General features: G+C 42.3%; 1 protein-coding gene across 1 annotated transcript in view; it reads left to right on the top strand.

Moving 5' to 3' along the window:
• The first annotated feature begins 4,724 nt into the window (after window positions 1-4,724).
• Window positions 4,725-19,952, top strand: part of nr2e1 (nuclear receptor subfamily 2, group E, member 1) — a 166,497-nt gene continuing 151,269 nt past the window's right edge. The window contains exons 1-4 of the mRNA XM_078213652.1: window positions 4,725-4,749; window positions 10,106-10,251; window positions 11,162-11,249; window positions 18,402-18,628. Coding sequence (XP_078069778.1) covers window positions 4,725-4,749; window positions 10,106-10,251; window positions 11,162-11,249; window positions 18,402-18,628 — 486 coding nt within the window. The remainder of the gene's footprint in view (window positions 4,750-10,105; window positions 10,252-11,161; window positions 11,250-18,401; window positions 18,629-19,952) is intronic.

Here is a 19,952-nt window from a genome sequence, read left to right as displayed (position 1 = left end):
TAGGATCATGTATGCTTGATTCATCTAGCTCCCACGCTGTCCTGCCACCTTCAGTGATGTATACAAAAATAACACAGAGTCCCCCTGCTCTTGCACCCACTTTAGAATACCTTGTATCTGATACTGATAGGAGCCTTTGCTCAGTTTGTAGCATTCTTGCCTCCAAGTCAAAAAGTTCAAACCCCACTCCAGGACAAGTACAGAAAAAAATCAAGGCTGACCTTCTAGTGTGGTACTGAAGGAGTGCTGCCCTGTTAGCGGTCCTGTGTTTTTGGGGGAGATGTTAAGCTAGTTCCATCTGCCTGCCCTAAATGTAAAATATTCCATGACTCAGTCTCTAAAAAAAAGGGGGCAGTTATTATTTAGCCAATATCAATCCTCGAATCAACAATGGTAGTATAGTGGTAATGTCACTGGACTGGTAATCCAGAGGCCTAGGCTAATACTCTGGAGACTCAGGTTCAAATCACACAATGGGTGGCAGTTGATGGAATTAAAATTCAATTAATAAATTTGGAATTGAAAGCTAACCCCATTGTGATCATGGAACCATCACCAATTGTCGTAAAGATCCATCTGGCTTTGAATGCATTTGAGAGAAGGAAATCTGCCGTCCATACCTGGTCTGGCCTACATGTAACTCCAGACCCTCCGCAATCCTCAGTTCAAGAGCAACTAGTGATGGGCAATAATGCCCATATCCCACAAAATAACTTTTTTTAAATGTTGCTGTGTGCGAATTGTCTGCCGTCTTTCCTACATTGTAACAGAGACTACATTCCGAATGTGCTCCATTGGCGCTTTTGAGACATCCGGTGGCCGTGAAAAATATGGTGTAAATTACCCAGGTTAGGTTACTTGACTTTTACATGGAAAGTAAAGAAGCACTGGTACTCATTAAGTGTGAAAGTGAAAATGCCACTGTCACTTACCTAAAAGAACCATGGCGTATGTATCCATGCACAGAGTTTAATTTGGTTGTAAACAAATCAATCAATCAATTAATACAACCCAGAGCAAAAGTCCGAGTTGAATTTCGCTGGACGATATTACAAAATGTTAGTATTTATATAGCGCAGTTCATACTTCAGAACTTCCCAGAATGATTTGCACTTTTCAAGTGTCGTCCCTGTTGCAATCTGAGAAAAGTCCCACCATAGAGTAATGTGCTAACGTTAGTTAACCTGTCAGTGATGTTAGTTGAGTGACAAAATATTAGCCAGGGCACTGGGCTCCTCTGCTCTTCTTCCAACTAGTACCATGGGAGCTTTGACATCCTCCTGTGAGGGCAGATATGTACTCGGTTCAATGCCTCACGATAGCACCTCAGATAGTTTAGCTCTCTCAGTATTACGTTGAGTGTGTCGGAAAGATGCTGCCAGAGTGTTAGGAAGAAGGTATTTATGTGTGCGTGCTGCAACAACCGATAAAAAGGTAAAACGATTACAAGAGAGACGAAGTTGAACAATTATTTGGAAATTAGACTGAAATTCTAGTTCAAATGTATTGGGTCGAGCTTTGAGATAAGACCAAAGTTTGTCACCAGGACTGTACATTTCAGACGTGCGGTATTTTAAGGTTGAATATATTTTTCATTTGCAATAATGGAGCCAGAATTTCTTGCTGGATTCTTTTTCCAAGACCAGCCTTGGATTCCGCTATTTTCTCGATGTGCATTCTATTGTGTTCCGACGCTCTTTACCTGGAAGGGGAGAAGACACTATCCTCTGTAGATTGCGATATCTTGGAGTCCACGTCAAGGTGCACTGGAAATGCAATAGCTGGAAATGAATACATTTGTGCAGAGCATACTTCACACCGAATTCTGATAATTAGCATTACAGGTGGACCTGCTTTTGTGATCAGTCAGAGACAATGAAATCTCTTCGATATGGTCAAGATAGATAAACGCCCAGTTAAATGCATACCAATTTTTCTGCAATAAAGTAGGTTATAGTGTAACACTCCTACTCTTCCTGATAATCTAAATTGACATTCTGCCTTATCAATGAATCAACCCGATTATTGTTTAAATTTGCTTTCTGAAATGTTTGATTTGCGTTTATTGATTTTCAGTGGATTCTTTAGGAGGTCTTATGCTTAACTCCAGATTAAATAAAGCAGTTTTCAGTTCCTGCCACGGATTTGTTCCAAGAACTCCCAAATATTCGATAGATGTCGTCCCCAAATGAACTTGTGCTTGTTTATCGAGGGATTGGAGGCACCATTTTACATGTTCAATTCTATATACAAATTCCACCCACTCGAAATGTTCAATAAACAATGCTTCCTGATTGCTTGAGCCAATCAGGTCAATAGTTGGTCGGAATTGGAAAGTTTTGAGATTATTTTTTCCCCCTTGCACTGTCAGAGTTTGTGTCAAACGAGTTAGCCTGGTGAAGACTCCTATTCCCCTTGTGGACACCAAGAGGGTCTATCCTTACTGAGTGCAATACAACGCTATATATTCTGAACACCAGTGGATAGTTGAAGGGCCCACAGAAAGTCTCGAATGGATTATATAGTGGCAATGGATAATCCCAGAATTATTTCAGGACTGCCGCTTTAAGAAGGTTTGAGATTGCACAAGAGGTACTTGGGCAAAATTAAACAAAACACTGCACTTGTCGCATTTTTTAATGTATATATAGTTCCATGTGTGTTCTGCTTAATCCGGTCCAATTTGTTGCTACTATGAAGTGTAGTGAACAATTGGATTGATAGTATAATTTGATGCCCTGGATTACAGATGAATGTAATGATACCTTAACCTCACTGATCTGCACTCAAATTTCCAAAATGGCATTAAAGTATCTTTATAATGTGGGATTTTCGCAGGTCATGTGACTGGTGATGGGCGATGGAGGCGGGTAGGTGGAACCGGCTGCACCGCATAACTCGGAGGAGATGTATGCTAGTCACAGAGCAAGATAGATAAACCAGATCACCTACAGGGGAAATCACAGTCAACCCCGACCATAGACTGGGACAAGAGGATTTGCAGCCAAGCCAGGCCCATCAGCCCACCGTGACCGACGCTCCAGCAGCAATCCACTTTCCCCAAAGCCGCGGATCCCCACTCGTTATGTCGTTAGTAACTGTAGCAGATTAAGAGGGCTGCAACTTTAGCCAGATTTGCGACGCCCTAGGCCAGAAACATTCCCGAGAGCGAACAACAATGCGTTGAGCCTTTAATCACAGGCAACCGATCGAGTGATAGCTCAGAGAGAGAAAAGAAAGTATCGAACCTCACAACTCCATCAGACAGGTTAGCCACCCTCTTTGCTTCATCGGTTTCCACCACTCAGAGAGCTTGTTGCTACTTGGAAGAGCTAAGGAAACTCGAGCAGGTTGGTCTTGCCTCTACAGCAGACCCTGAAGTCGGCAGTAGATCATTTAGAGAGGGATTGGCGACCCTTCCAGGTTGCATTAAATCAATGAACGGTTTCTAATAACCGTTACATTGTGTTCATTGCTGCCACACTGCACGGTTGGTGGCTAGTCACATAGTCATTGCACTGGCTGTGACCATCCAAGGTTTGACCTGCTGCATTCTAACAGCGCCGGGAGAAACTTTCAGAAGTTTATACTTCTGATATCTTGTAAACCTTGGTAATATCAGCCACTGACTCGAGGAACTCAGCCACAAACGCCAAATCATGGGAGAGGGATGTTACATTTAATCATGATACCGTCCACTCAGGCTCATCCATAACTAACAAGCAAAAACAAAACAAGTTTACACATTAATATCCATTTCTACTCACCGGGTCGTGCTCTATAGTCAAGAGCCGTGGCTTGAAACTACACTTTATTGAAATGAAATAACTCTGACAGTTTTATTGCTGCGGGCGGTGTGGGAAGCAGGATTCTGCTCCTGTTCTCGCTCCAGTTTGAGAACATGGTTCAATGTGCCTGATTCAAACATTTTACTGCAGTGATTTTTTTTCTCTCCCTCCACTTGGATCAAATGACCAAATAACAGCTCCCTCCTCCCACTCCCCTCTCCCACCCCCCTTCCCCTCCACCTTTCCGTGTAAAAAAAAAGTCCCATTGTAACTTTAAAGCCTGGAGTGCGCTCAGAAATGCAATTGGCATCTTAAAAAGCTGAAGGGGACTGACGTAATAGTCTAATGGGGGTGAGAGGAAAAGCAGTGAGACTGGGGAAGGAAGTTTTTACCCGCGCTGTGTGGAAAGCGTTGGTGTCCCCAGCCAGCTGCGGGAAGACACAGTCACTAGCCATTGCCCGAATGCTTAGAAAACTAACCATATTCACTTGGTTCACGTTACCGGAAGCTGCTGGCAACTTCATCTCCTCTCTCCCATCAAATTGAAAGTCAGGACTCTTTTTTTCTCTCTTTCTCTCTTCTTAACCCGCTGACAGCTCCCGAGGATCGGAACTTCCAAAAGGCTTGGTGCGTGACGGATGGACCCGGTGAATTCACCCAGCCAACCCTACCCTACCTCAGCGGGGAGAGACGGCGAGAGCTGCCCACTTATGGACGTCGCCGCTCTGAGGGCTGGCTGGTGGGAAAGCGGCTGGTATTATTAAAAAAAAGTTACCGATCGGCTTGCGGGTGAACAGAGCGCCGCTGGGGAAGGGCTGACCGGCGCCTAGAGTTACCGGATTCACTTGTCTGCACGTTGTTTGGGCCGCTTCATGATCTAGCCTGCTCCAGAATAAAGCACATTCCCAGCCAAGTCTCGGCTCAAGGACCGCAAGAATGAGCAAGCCCGCCGGATCAACAAGTGGGTGATGTGTATATATAAAAATATATAAATTTGTTTTGGTGATTTCAACCCTGATGGTGGTGGAGGGGGTGGGGGGACAACATTTCAACTCTGCGTGTTAAAATTGCTGGTGCTGGGAAAGGGTGTTTGTGTGTGTGGACTAGATTCAATGAAACTACTCTCAAACTCAGACTGTCCATTAGTTAAGAAGCGAATCTCGCCGTGTTGATTATTGCTGCCATCGAAGTTCAGGTTGAGAGTGATGTATATTGCTGGGCCCCGAATTAAAATCATTGACTTCACACTTCTAACCTCGGCAACTGTAACCCACAGCACAGTGAGAGAAAACCCAGCTCTGCGATGGGGGTGGGTGGAAGGGATCCAGCTTTGGGTGACTAACATGGTATAGATTTTTAAACATTATATTCGCAGCTAACCCCTAACTACACACCGCTCTGCTCTGCACACGGGTACAGGACCCAAGAGATAGAAGTTCTGATTGGAGTTAGCGAGGCCCAAGATGCGGGTTGTCTTCCAGAACAGTTTTGTTTCTCTTTGAACTCTAATAGCACTTCTTTTTCTAAAAGAGAGTGAATGTGTCTAAGGCCTGGTGGATTTATTCCTCCACAACAAACAAAGTTTAAACTTCCTAATCTGAAACACAAGTGAAGCTTCTACCAGCAATGTGTTATTGTCTTCTGTTGCATGTCAAGCACATGGGATCGGTGTTTACCTTTCTTACCTGGTGTGTTTGCAAATCAGCAGTCTCACATCTTGCTGTCCATCTATAATTCCAGACTTTCCATATCTTATACACAGAATGACCAATATATTGACTCCACGATTTAACTTTAAATATGTACATTATATGGAGGATTATTATTGAAACCACATACCTTGTATTTAGGATAATACATAAACGTTACTTCAAAATGGTAACGAAGCATTATTTCATGGCAACTCATTCCTTAAACTAGAATGAAGTAACTTGATTAGGAGATTCTATCATTGTACAATACTGATCCCTTTATTTAACGCGTTGTCTCCCCCTTACCCCCTCCGCCCCTTCCACCCCACCCCCAATCCAGGATTTTCAGGCCATAGCTGGGAGTTGAAGGGTGATCAACAATTTCATGTTTTTCTCTAATCCCTAATGTGCTGTTAATACTGAAGGATTTGAAGTGTGGTGATATATAGTCCGCAAATCTGCGGCCAGAAGCAAATCGCAGGCAAATGGCCTCTGTGAGGAAATCTGCAGAAAGCTTTAGCCCCATTTGGACGAGATTCAACCAAAATGCAAAATAAAGTCATTCGAGGAATGTGAAATTACGCCCATCAGGTATCGATCCCAGCGATTAAAGTATTTCACCCTCTGAAAAGGCTGCACACAAACTCAATAAAAAGATAAAGCTTTAACGAGAGGAGCTGTTGCTAATAATGGAAAATGCACCATTGCCATCAGATTCTCAAAGGCAGATTCATAAATCAACATCAGCGCGGAGGCTGAGATGGAAATGAACGCATTTGCAAAAGTCAACGGTAAATAAAAAATGCTTCACCTCGCACCTAGGGTATATCCAGCGACAATGGTCTTGAACACTGAGTTAGTGTTCAATTCAGCATCACAAATACAATGTAGCGATTAAATACGGAAGTGTAAATAACGAAAAATTATGGATATTTGTGATTAGAAAAGGGACAGGCTTAGATTAATAAATCTTCTACTAGAAATCAATGGAAAACTGCCAGTTAACGAAACTAGTTTACGGACTCCAATTCCCCAAGTTTTGTGTACAATCCCCGTGTTATCCTTCAAACACAGCAACTGATATCCACCATGAAAACCAAACGTCCAATAAAAAGGCGAAGCCGAATTGATTCTATTTCAACAAACGTAGGTTCGCCTAAAGAGATGACTGATTTGAAGTAACAGTCACTTCATTGCAGTGTTAATGTAAACCGAATTGTGACACTAATAAATAAACTTGAACTAAAATGTTAACTTTAGAACTTTAGCAAAAGAGCCCACTCTTGCCAGACTGGAGGAAACTTATTACTCGAGTTGAGTGTAGCTCTTATGTAGCTTGTGCCTCCTTTATGTGCAGAAATTTTCACTTCCTACTTTCTGCCAATGAGTAGAACAATTTCCAGTGATTTTTATTCCTGAGCTATGATTTACTCTTATCCAGAATGGCTGAGTTTGTTTTTGTTGATCAGTAATGCAGACACAGTGAGTTTTCCCCCTCTAACTTGTCTAACTGTTAAAGTGGAGCACAAACAAGGGCGCTGTATGGGTGGCAATAGAAACCGCTCGTCCCCCCAACAATCACTTACCTCGAATCAAAGATAACTTCTTTCAACGGCTTATAACATTGAGGGTAATTACAGTAATAGAATATGCCATATACTTTTAAGTAATAATTACATACAATAAGTGTCAAATGACCCCCTACTGACAGAAGTTAAAGGCATGTTTCCCAGTGAATAAAATCGTGTTTCTTTTTTATATTTTACACATGTCAAGACTAAAGCAGTCGATCGCCTGATTAGACAGTTTTGTTTATAACGATATTCGGTGACAATTTCCCTTCACTTTCAGAGTCACTCTATTTACCCGCAGTTGCTTTAAGTTATGTTCCTAACGCGGCCACATGTGATATTCTAACTGAGAAGTCCAGAAACAAAAAGGTTATTGCTCTGTGCGGCAGGGAAACATGCGTTATGGGACAGAATGAAATTGAAAACCGCCTGACGCAAATGCAATGTATTAAACAGCATTGGAAGAAGGCTGTTAATACATTTTTCCATCGCTGGAAGTTATATATTGAGCTTTCTGTAGTGGAAGTTCTTAAAATGTTTCAATAGTTGGGTTTTAGTTCTGATAGACGCTCTCTTCAATGTATCACCCCATACAAAAGAGACGTGAAAAGTTGAGTAATAACTTAAAAGCTTTGGCATTGTCTATTGAACAAAAAAAACTATATTGAATTTCTACCTCATCCTCATAACATTGTTCGCAAGAATTCGCAGGGTTCCGACCCAGTTTTGATTAGTAAAACACGCAAGATGTTTTGCAGATTGAAGTTATTCCCCCTCCCAGAACCTATTTAGATGTGACCACATTTAAGCTAACGTGTTCAACTTGGTGAAGTCACGAACGGCCCAAGCAATAAAGTCAATAAGCGAATGCCCTTAGCATCGATTTTATTGTAGCTCCAACATTGAAAAGTTGGCGTGTGGGTTGGGCTTTCCAAGGGGAAATGGAATTGACGCCACACGATTGGACCCTCTCCCGATATATCGATTGATTTTCCCTTGATGCATTCTGGCGTTTCCGAATTCCCATGCTACTGTTTTTGACGGGTCACTGCTGAATCAATGGGAAGGTGGGAACATATTCACATAATTACACATCTACCAAGTTATTTCACTTCCACCAAACACTGACGTTTATCCAGATAGCCGACAGAATAACTGTTAAAGGAAGATTTGATGCTCTAAACCTTTCCTATCCTGACTCATTGTGCTACTTTTGAATTCCCATCTATGGAGAAGGTTTTAATCCCCCCCCCCCCCCAACTATAGCCCTGTTTTTTTCAGCTCTTGTATAAAGCAGCTGTCGGGGCTCATTTAAAAAAAGTCATGACAGCTTGTCCTCATTGGAAACAGTCAACGAGTTCAATGGGAAATCATTAACTCAACACGTTCTCCCCAATGTCCCGTCTCGTAGTTTGGCCATCCCAGACATTGTTGTAGCTCCCGCTGTCTGTGCAGATCCGAGCTCCCGAAGTCCCCCCCAGCCTTTACATTCCCATGGTCTGCGGACGCAACCTTGCGACAGAAAAGTTCACACAGTTGCAACGTGCTGAGCAACCGTCTCTAAAGGTGCGATAAGGAGCCCAAGACAATGATGCGCATTACAGCGCTGTGGACATCTCGACTAATGAGGCCTTTCCGGCTCCATAGAGGATGGGCTTCGCAACACTTATTAATTTTAACTGACTAACCAGATAGCCAAATTATTGCTAACTTTCAGTGTAAAGGACAAGCTTGCAGTGTAATTTTCCAGCCCCAAGAATTAAATATTATCTCAATTTTCTTTTCTTTCGTCTTTTTTGTCAATTCTTTTCCTGACAGTAAAAGTTTGTTCTTGAGATTCGTGGCCATTCCCTATTTTTTTTCCAGAGAAGGGGTTGGCGCGCCTTCTCCTTAAAGATCTTCTGCCCTTGTGGCAACGGGGCACCCAGTCATGTCGTTAGACCCTTAAGTCACCTTCACCTTCAACCTATCAACGGCATGTCCACCTTTACTTCAAAGGTTACTTTGTCTGCATTTCCCCCTCAGTGAAAGATTGCCCCGAATGAACAGGTTGACACATTGAGGTGACATGGTTGGCGAATTATATTCAAATGAAGGAGCGTGTTAACAAAAACCTTGGAAAATAAGCCAACATTCTTACTTTTCCCAATCCATCGGTCATTCAAAACGTCCTTTATCTTTTATCTATAAACTTTCATGCTTTGTTTTAAAAGAAGTTAAAAGAGAGGGTCGTTTCTGGCCGTTTAAATGTGACAGGACAGTACAACTTTACAGCACTGGGAGCAAACTTGTTTTTTAAAAGTTCACAAGTTGATTGGATGGACCCAGGGAACTGCTGTCCAACTCAACAGGGGTATGCAGCCACGGAATGGCCGTTATTTTATTGGTGAGAAAGTAGGTCGATTGGATGAAATCCATTTCATTTTCCTGGAAGACATCGGTCCTCCTCAGAAGTTGACATCTACACTGGAAGCTGCAAACTGCATCTAGTTAATGCTGCTTTAAGCTTCTTGCAACCGTGTTTATACAATCACTTCCTAAATACAATGAAGGAATCTCTGCCGCAAATCTCCCGGGTTGATACTAATTAATCCTGATTGATTACTAATGTTACATGCAATGTGGCTGAAAGTACCTCTTTGTTGTTATAAGGTCCGAACCTATGGCATATAAAATGATTTCGATTAGGTTCAAAATGATAATATGTCAGAAGCCAGTATTTTAGCCTTTGGAGTAATTTATTTCCTCTAAGTCTGAGACACTCGTTTGCACTTAACCTGAAACGACAAGATTGTGGCTAAAGGAATTCGAATGTTATTAGCTCCACTGTGTTAGCGAGACATCACGAAAGGCTTCAATATTTTACCCAGAGGGTAATCGCCCCATTATTCCATAAAAAAACTTTATTTCAAAATTCGGCGAGAGTTGACATTTATTTTAGTGAGAATGGTAAATGGCCAATTGTGATTTTGTTCTGGGGGATATACCGCGAGCCCGTTAGACGGGAACTTTCATGTTAAAAAAAAAACTAAACCGGCCAATTTGGCTTTTAAAGGTCGCATTTTGGATATTCCGTGCAAGGTGTGCGGGGACCGCAGTTCTGGTAAACATTACGGAGTTTATGCTTGTGATGGCTGCTCGGGGTTTTTCAAGCGCAGTATTCGCCGGAACAGAACCTACGTCTGCAAATCAGGCAACCAGGTAAGAACCAAAACGGAGGGTTCACACTCCACAGGGCTGCTTCTGGGCTGGAGTGAAAGCACTGGAAGTAACCAGGAAATTCTCCTTTTTTTTGCAAAAGTATTTTGTTCCTTTTCAAACACACGCGATGTCCCAGATCTTCCCAAATGCGATTATTTAATGTCACTCCAAACAGTATTTGTTAGATGTTCTATCTTTTCATCAGACACCCTGTAGACAGTGCCAGTGCCCAGTTAACACCTCGTTCAGGTATTATTGAGGTATCCCTATAAAGTCGGATTTGGAGTGATAACGGTTTTGGATTCTGGCAGTGAACGAATTGCCCCAGATTATTTCCATCTTGGAAACAAAACATGTTGAGTTCATCTTCTTGTTAAAAGAAAACAGGACAGCGGCTCCGCTTCCTATTGGTTACGAAGTGGGGTGGTGGCCGCAAAATCTTCCTTGCACTCTTGCCTGACCTTTATGCAAATCGTTGATGAGACGGAGTGGGAGTGGGGAGGATCAATTCTCCCCTCACCCTGAATCAGAGCGGCGCTGCCAGAATCTCAAAAGTTTCAACAAGTTTGCTGGGGCTCGTTCAACTTTGACTAGTGCAGCTCTTGACTCGTCACTCCATAACCCGCGTTCATAAGGTATATAATGTGCATCTTTATTTGACTCGAGTATCTTGCATGTGTCACTGTTAATGTTTCAAGAGAATTACAGGCAGCTTGCTTCTCAATAGCCTGTCTGTCCTGATTATAACATTTACAAGTTCATCTTCATTCTAGCATTTGGAGTTGCAAAGACCTTTATAACCAGCGGAATCCGTGCATCTAAATAATATAAAATGTGAGTTAAAATGAAATATATTAAATCTGCGTGAGGTTATTTATGTATCTTTATTTTGTTGTTATTATCTTTAAAGGGGGGCTGTCCCGTAGACAAGACTCACAGAAACCAATGCAGGGCCTGCCGGCTGAAGAAGTGTCTTGAAGTTAACATGAACAAAGACGGTAAGGTTGTTGATGTCACATTCCAGCGCCTGCCACTCGCCGCACCTGCCTGAGTGTGTTTGAGGTTTTCTTTTGTATGAAGTCAAATAACGGTTAACAGTCTGCTTTTTAAAAAAAATGTGCGGTACTGCTCGCCAGACATATCTCACATCCAGAAAGTGCATTGTTTTTGTAAAAATCTTGTCCCAGATCGAACACACACTCTTTAGAAACACAAAAAAAATCAATGCCCCTCAAGACCATCAAATGGATGTGATGTCACATGTCATTAAACACCATCAGGACATCGAATTAACTTGGCCCTTTACCAAACCGGTAGCACAGTGGTTAGCACTGCTGCCTCACAGCGCCAGGGTCCCCGGTTTGATTCCTGGCTTGGGTCACTGTCTGTGCGCAGTCTGCACGTTCTCCCTGTGTCTGCGTGGGTTTCCTCCGGGTGCTCCGGTTTCCTCCCACAGTCTGAAAGACGCATTGAGCATGCTAAATTCTCCTTCAGTGCACCCGAACAGGCGCCCGAGTGTGGCAACTAGAGAATTTTCGCAGTAATTTCATTGCAATGTTAATGTAAACCTACTTGTGACACTAATACAAACATAAAAATGATAAATAAAATAAAAAGGCTACCAGCTTATTCATTTCGTAAAAATCACTAGCTTATTCCTTCTTCGTTTTTTTCCTGGCGATAAGGGACATTTTATCATTGTTCGATCTATTTGTGTTAATAACTGCAATTTCCAACTTCTAGCTGCATACAATCACCTCAAGAAAAGCATACGTAGAAAATTCATCACACATCACCCCAATGGTTGAAAAATAAACATTGATTTGTTCCATTGCTAGTTGTGGGACTTTGCTCTGTGAACAGTAGCTGCCCGGTTCCCTACGTTACAAAACTGATTTCACTTCCTAAGCCCTGCTCTAGTTGTGCTTTGGGATATCCTGGTAGGGACTATAGAGAAAATGTAAGTCATTTGGGTCAGACACGCACTGGCAACGCAACCTATGCTTCCTGTTACCGTCCCCACGTCAGCTAGTTCTTGTGAAATTTGAAATCACGACATGACACCTCAAAACACCAAACCGAATCTCCTTATTGTGTGTCACTTCTAATGGATTTCTTTCATAAGGATGTAATCTTGCTAATCTTGGAATGTCTTTTCTGTGAGTTTCAATCTGTCCCTTCAGATGGACAAGGCAATGCATTTATTTGTCTGTTAAAGTCGGAAATGATTAATGCATTGTTTCTGCTGAAGTTAGTTTTGAGTGGAAAACCGGATATACTGTTGTATTATATATACATATAGACATTGTTTTGGAACAGATAGCAAATATATAACAAATTATAACATTTCTGTCCACGTGCTCTCCACATCACCTGGCCCCTCCCGAAAACGTTAGACGGGAAAAGATGCACGGGTTTTGTGTTAGTATCAAAACAATGGAAAGTAAGCCTGAACTCTTGGTTTGGGACCAACCCGGGGTTATACTGGATAACAGCAAATTACTGCGGATGCTGAAATCTGAAACCAAAAGGGAAAATACTGGAAAATCTCAGCGGGTCTGGCAGTTTGGACAAAGGGTCATCTGGACTCGAAACGTCAGCTCTTTTCTCTCCTTACAGATGCTGCCAGACCTGCTGAGATTTTCCAACATTTTCTCTTTTGGTTCCGGCGTTATACTGCATCCCTTGTCAAACCCTGGCACTTCCTGCTTTTATATGTCTACTGTCTTTATCAGTCTTTCTGGCTGAATGTGTGTCTCTCTCTCTCCCTGAGTCCCTCCCTCTCGCGCACACGTGTCTGCTCCTGGTATCCTGTGTCAAACCTCGTACCTAAATGATTCTGTTCTGTGGTCGCGGTTTCACCTAAAACTGCTTCGCAAGGGCATCAGGTACGCACCGAGGAAGTATATGCTACATGGATATGAACATATTTAAGTCTCAGTGCCATCCATCACTTGTTCCTTTGGCCACAAACATTTCAGGCGGAACCAAAGATCCGTCTCATCCGGACTCCTGCTTATTGCTTCGAGTTTGCCCGCCCAGCTGACCTGTCCACGATTCGACCTCTCAACTACAGGGATTGAAATTCACAAATTGTTTCGATTACATGAGCTAGCACCGGATAATCAGCTTAATTGGGAAAGTACATCTCAAGTTAAAATACGGATGGGCGTCTTTCAATTGGTCCGTTATTTTTATGATTAAGACATTTGAGCATCCCGTTTTGTGGCATCGCCTTTTGCAGCGGCCGAGTCGTTAACATTTACTGTACAACTGTGCGGGAGATGCGGCTATCTCCGCACTGCAGATGTTTAGAAATGTTTCGCCCGCTTCTTCTATCGACGGAGTGTCCATTCAGTTAAACATTAGAAATAATCTGAGCTTTCAGTATAGACTTGATTTAACACTTAAATCAGACCATCATCACGCCAGTATATCATAGTTACTCCTTGAATGTGATTATTAGAGTTTGTAACTGTAGTTTGCTTTCTTAATATCTTCTACAAGGCAGAGGAAAACAGGTGCTGTGGTAACGCCCGCGAATATTGGCCCTAAATCTAAACTGAGTGACTGATCTGAACTCTGCAATGAGCAGTTGAATGTTTCACCAGACGCTAGGCAGTTCCTTAAACTATAAATCGCAAACAATGATTGGATTTCACATCCTATTAAACGTGTGTCTAGCTTTAATGTTGCAACAATTATATTTATGATCCCAGAACAATTTATTTTTGTCACCCGGTTCTGTATCTTTAAGACCTGGTTGGCTGCAGAGATTCGCATTCTAATCAGTATTCTGTAACTTGGTTTTGTGTCTCTGTGCCCTGTTTGAGAGCAGATTTCCACTCCATCTGACGAAGGAGCAGCGCTCCGAAAGCTAATGGCATTTGCTACCAAATAAACCTGTTGGACTTTAACCTGGTGTTGTTAAAACTCTTACTGTGATTTCTCAGTCACATAGAACAGGAAGCCAGCCGCAACCTGACAGCCCAAATGGTCTCCTCGGTGGTTCCAGATCTATAATTTTATGGTGAATTGCCATTTCTGTTTCTGCCAAGACAGATTCTTCCCTTGTAATATCACCCAATCATTAGGGACGAACAGATCGTAAAGGTAAAAGCAAAATACTGCAGATGCTGGAATCTGAAACAAAAAGAGGAAATGCTAGAAAATCTCAGCAGGTCTGACAGCATGTGTGGAGAGAGAACAGAGCCAATCTTTCGAGTCTGGATGACTCTTATGTTCAAGAGGGAAATTCACCTTTCATCTATACTCCCTTTAAAACATCATATTTGATTTGTACATTAGGGTTAGGGTGTGTTAGAAGTTGTGGTCCCGGTTTGCACTCATTAGCCAAGAATACCCTTGACACGTTTCAAAATTCTGAGAAATTTGCCCTGATGATAGTGGGATGTCTTAACAAACGCTCAACCATTCTGGAATTTTGGTTTGTTCCAAGTTAATTTTGCTGAGAGGCAGCAGATTGGGAGTTAGACTAAGGAACTTAAGCTTCAGCAGACTTTCCTCATAGCTCATTTTCAGTTAGGATCAATCTTTGTATCCTTGCGGTCATTATATCCTAGTATGTACATTTTGAAGTGTGCTGGACAAAATCGTATACAGAATTCCAAAGGTGGTTTTATTGGTGCATTATAACATTGTACCAAATTAATTCTACTCTTCTGGCTATGGATGCTAACATTCTATATGCTTAATGACATTGGCTCAATATTGAAAGTGGTCACATTACTATTACTTCAGGGCTCGTTTAAAGTATCGCTGTAATAATTCTACTTCTATGTATATTTATATTCCTCGTGTTTCATCCAATAGGCTTATTTTCACCACTCTCTATTTTGGCTCTCAAATAAGCAAGTGATTTAAGTTTTTTCTGGATCCTACATAGCTACATTACTATTTTACTGTAACTTGTCAATTTATTGAATTCACAATTAGTTTTTACATCTAGAATATTTACACAGATAATAATCAGCAAGGGTCAAAGAAATGATCCAGCTGAGACTTCAACCCAAAACTTTCCCTCCTTCCTGAGACAAGAGTCACTAAAGTCTCCTACTTATTATCCAATTTGCGGGTGATATGATGGTCTAGTGGTATTATTGCTGAGCTATTAATCCAGGAACTCAACTAATGCTCTGGGGACCCGAGTTTGAATCCCGCCACAGCAGATGGTGGAATTTGAATTCAATATAAAATATCTGGAAGTAAGAATCTACTGATGACCAAGAAACCATTGTTGATTGTCAGGAAAAACCTATCTGGTTCACTAATGTCCTTTTGGGAAGGAAATCTGGCCTACATGTGACTCCAGAGCCACTGCAATGTGGTTGACTCTCAACTGCCCTTGGGGCAACTAGGGATGGGCAATAAATGCTAGCCAGTCAGCGATGCCCATGTCCCATGAATGAATAAAATAAATAAATAATTTGTCTAATGCATTTGTTTCCCCCTTTTTGGTTTTAATACCAAAGGTTTTGAGCTGGAATCTGGTCAAAGGTGCTCTCGAAATCCAAATCAACATAAGGATGTAAACAGGAGCAGTGGTAGGCTCTAGGATTGCTTGAGATTGCTCTGCATTCAATAAGATCATGGCTGTCTTTCTACATCGAATGCACATTCCCTCCTCACTGTCATATCCTTTGATTCCCTTAATGCCAAAGCCTGTCCATCTCTATCTCAAATAAATGATTGACTAAGCATTAACAACCATCACGAGGTGGCATAGTTTGCAGGTAAGAGGCAGGAGATTCAGAAGGGATTTGAGAAAAAACTTTTTCACTCAGAAGGTGTGGGAATCTGGAATGCTGTGCCTGGGAAGGTAGTCGAGGCCGGAAACCTTACAACCTTTAAAAAATATTTGGATGAGCGCTTGAAATATCATGATATTCAAAGATTTGGGACACGTGCAGGAAAATGGGATTAGCGCGCCTTTGGTGGTAGATATTGTTGATGCAGACTCAATGGGCCAAAGGGCCTTTTCTGCTGTGTCTCTATCTGGAGATTTAGAACTGAGTGAAGAATTCCTCATCTCAGTCCTAAATGTTATCGTAAGAATAATTCCCCTAATTCTAGGTTCTCTATCCACGGAAACCAAGTTTTCAGCATTACCTTCTCAAGCCCGCAAACAATTTTATGTTCAGTTAAGATCACCTCTTACTCATCTAAACTCTAGAACTTGAGTATTGGTGAAAAAAGAGACATGCTGCCAAAGCTTTTCATCTTGCACGCATCAGGACAGATGGAGGAATGCCAAATTTCAAAGCGAACAACAAGTTATGCTGTATGAGAAAAGGGATGCTGATTGGTTGCCAAGTCAGCTCTGCTTGGTTGAGACATTGCCATGGCAAATGCTACTGTCAGGTGTGCTAAGAATTAGACTGCAACCAATTTGAGATTACCAGTCAAGCTCACACTTACCCTCGCTAGAAGCTACATATAGTCATCTACAGGGACCTGTTTTTTGCAGACAAAATGAAAATATGCAGACATTGCAGCTTTTTGAATAAAGCGAAACATGGGAGCAGGAGCTCCCTGGTGCATTTGCTACGGTAATGTCTCAAGCCACCAGAGCCAACTTGGCAAAAAATAAGCACTCCCTTTCCCCTGCAGTATAAATTGCTGTTCCCTTTGAAATGTAGCATTCTTGCCTCTGTCCTGATGAGTGCAAGGCAAAAAACTTTGACAGCATGTCTCTTTTTTCAGCAATGTTCAATCTCCTCGGAGGTAGACAAATGGCATTTTAATCTTTTTTTAACAAGGAGGAGTTGCAATTTGCATTAAAGAACTAGCTTTCATTTATTTGGCGTGTTTCGAAGCTCCAGTCATCCTAAAAAAAAACACTTTGTAGCCAATTACGTACTTTTTCAGTGTACTTGTTGTTATAATGAAGGGAAACCGCAGTCCATCTGTGAACAGCAAGCTTCTGAAAACAGCAATGTGGTTTTAGATCATTTGTTTTAGGTTGTGTTAATGGAGTTGTCAGAACACAGGAGAACTTGTCGTTGCTGTATGTGGAAGTTCACTGTGGACAAATTGACTGGTTTCCTGCATTACGACAGGGACTACTCTTCAAAAAAAAGTACTTCATTGGCTGGGAAGCATTTTCAGATGGCCCGAAAGTTGCTAACTGCACTATAGAAATGCAAGTGCTTTCTCGAACTCTCATACCTTTGGCAATAGCGCCATGAGTTCTTTTGTACCCAATGGGGGAGAGCAGATTGGAGGCCAAGCTTCGGTTTAACATTTCATTTGGGAAACGGCTCTTGGATTGTCCAACAGACGCTTGGTACTGCATCAACCATGACTTGGGATTTGAACTCACAATGTTCTAACTTAGAGGCAAAAATGCTACCACTGAACCAAGGCTGGCAGCTATTCGCACTACCCTTAACATAACGGGGAGAATTGACTTGTAGCTTAGAATCATAGAATCATAGAATCCTACAGTGCAGAAGGGATCATTCGGCCCATCGAGTCTGCACCGACCACAATCCCACTCAGGCCCAATCCCCACAACCCCATGTATTTGCCCTAGCTAGTCCCCCTGACACTAAGGGGCAGTTTAGCATGGCCACTCCACCTAATCCGCACATCTTTGGACTTTTTAAAGCTTGTTAAACTTTAGGGAGGAAAAATACCTTCTTTAAATAATTAGCACAGTAACTTAATTGCAGTGTTAATGTAAGCCTACTTGTGATAATAATAAATAGCTATTCGGGTACAGGTAAGACGTGCTTCTCATTCTATAATTAGACGCCCTTCTGGACTAATCCTTTGAAGGATTGCTATTATTCCACCCTTTATCGATCTTAGGCTAACAGAACTGGAATTGCCTTGGTTAGTTATGTCCCTATTTTAAATATAAGTACTCCACAATTTCCCCCAGTCTTGTAAAAATGATCCTGTCCATAATGATCCATTCATGAGGAGAGCGAGTGCCCATAAATCCGCCCCCCTCCCCTTCAAACCAGGTAGACGCTAGGTATCCGGTCAAAGGAGTTTATTATTCTGAAACTTCCTTCATCTCTGTACAGCAAAGAGCTCAGGAAACGAATGAACAGGTTAAAATGCACCTGATTCATTTCACTTTGCCTTTTCTAATGCTCTGTTCTTGTTTGTTTTCCCCATAGCTGTGCAGCACGAAAGAGGACCGAGGACATCGACCATAAGGAAGCAGGTAGCCCTGTATTTTCGAGGCCACAAGGAGGTCAATGGAGGAGTCACCCCCTATCCAGCCACCGCTTTGCCCGGTCCAGCTTTTTTCACCGCCGTCACCCAGTTAGAAACCCACAACATCGATCTCACTACTGGGTCTGATCGTCAGGCGTTGGTGGGCTTACCACAGCCAACTCCAAAGGTAACTGACCTTCAAACACCAGCTGCTTTCAGATAGCAACAAAGTCAATGAACAAACGAGGAAAGTTAGTCATTGCCACAACCGGAACTCAATATTCTTCGCACAAGAAGTGTTGGTGTGCTCACACAGAAAGTAGTTCCTCAGCCATTTGACCAAAAATTGTGCCAAAAAAGGGAACCTAATTTTATCTTAAATATGAATTGTTGCAGAGCTTAATTAGTCCTCCTACCTACTCAGAACTAAAACTTGCCCTTTTTATTTGTAGTGAGCAGTGACATCATGATGTAATTAGCAAATAGCCCCATACATTTGCACATTGACACATACAATACCCACACATGTCAACATGGCTCAGTCAGTAGCACTCTCATCCATTGGATTAAAAGTCCCACTCCAGAAGACTTGAGCGCAAAACCTCGGCTGATACTCCAGTGCGGTATTGAGCGAATGCTGCACTGTTGGAGGGGCTGTTGTTTCAATGCGCTATTAAACGGAGGCTCAATTTGCTGTTTGGCTGGATTGGCTCTTTCAGTTGGACATAGAAGGCCCCAAGGTGCCAACAAAATACTGTGGACGCTGGAATCCGAAATAAAAACAGAAACATTTTCTGTTTTGCCCCAAGGTAAAGTTTAAAGTGTATTTATTAGTGTTAGAAATAGGCTTATATTAACACTGTAATGAAGTTGCTGCGAAAATCCCCTAGTTGCCACAGTCGGGTGCCTGTTGGGGTACACTGAGGGAGAATTTAGCATGGCCAATGCACCTAACCAGCACGTCTTTAAGACTGTGGGAGGAAATCGGAGCACTCGGAGGAAATCCACACACACACACGGGGAGAACATGCAGACTCCGCACAGACAGTGACCCAAGCCAGGAATCAAACCTGGGTCCCTGGCTCGGTGACGCAGCAGTTCTAGCCACGGCACTGTTTTGGAGGAGAGCATGGGAGTCAATCCTACTCCCCTGGTCAATAATTGTCCCTCAATCAGCTTCACTAAAGCTGAATTTCTGGCCATTATCACCTTGCTGTGCACAAATTGGCTGGCGCGTTTCCCACAGGACAAGGGTGACTACACTTTTAAAAAGTATTGACTGTAAAGGGTTTTCTGGTGTCCTGAGGTCACGAAAGGCCCGGTATAAATGCAAGTCTTCTTTTTCCACACACATACATGTGGAGGACATTTGACAGAATGATATTTGTTTGTAGACATTTCGTGTAATATAAGGACGATGGCAATAGTTAATAGCAGCAAATGTCTATTGTTGTTTGCTATAGCTCCAGGGTGAACCCACGCTAACCCCATGTGAAAAGATTATCAGTTGA

Source organism: Mustelus asterias, chromosome 5, assembly GCF_964213995.1.
Source record: "Mustelus asterias chromosome 5, sMusAst1.hap1.1, whole genome shotgun sequence".
NCBI classification, from domain to species: domain Eukaryota; kingdom Metazoa; phylum Chordata; class Chondrichthyes; order Carcharhiniformes; family Triakidae; genus Mustelus; species Mustelus asterias.
This window is presented reverse-complemented; position numbering and strand designations above follow the sequence as displayed.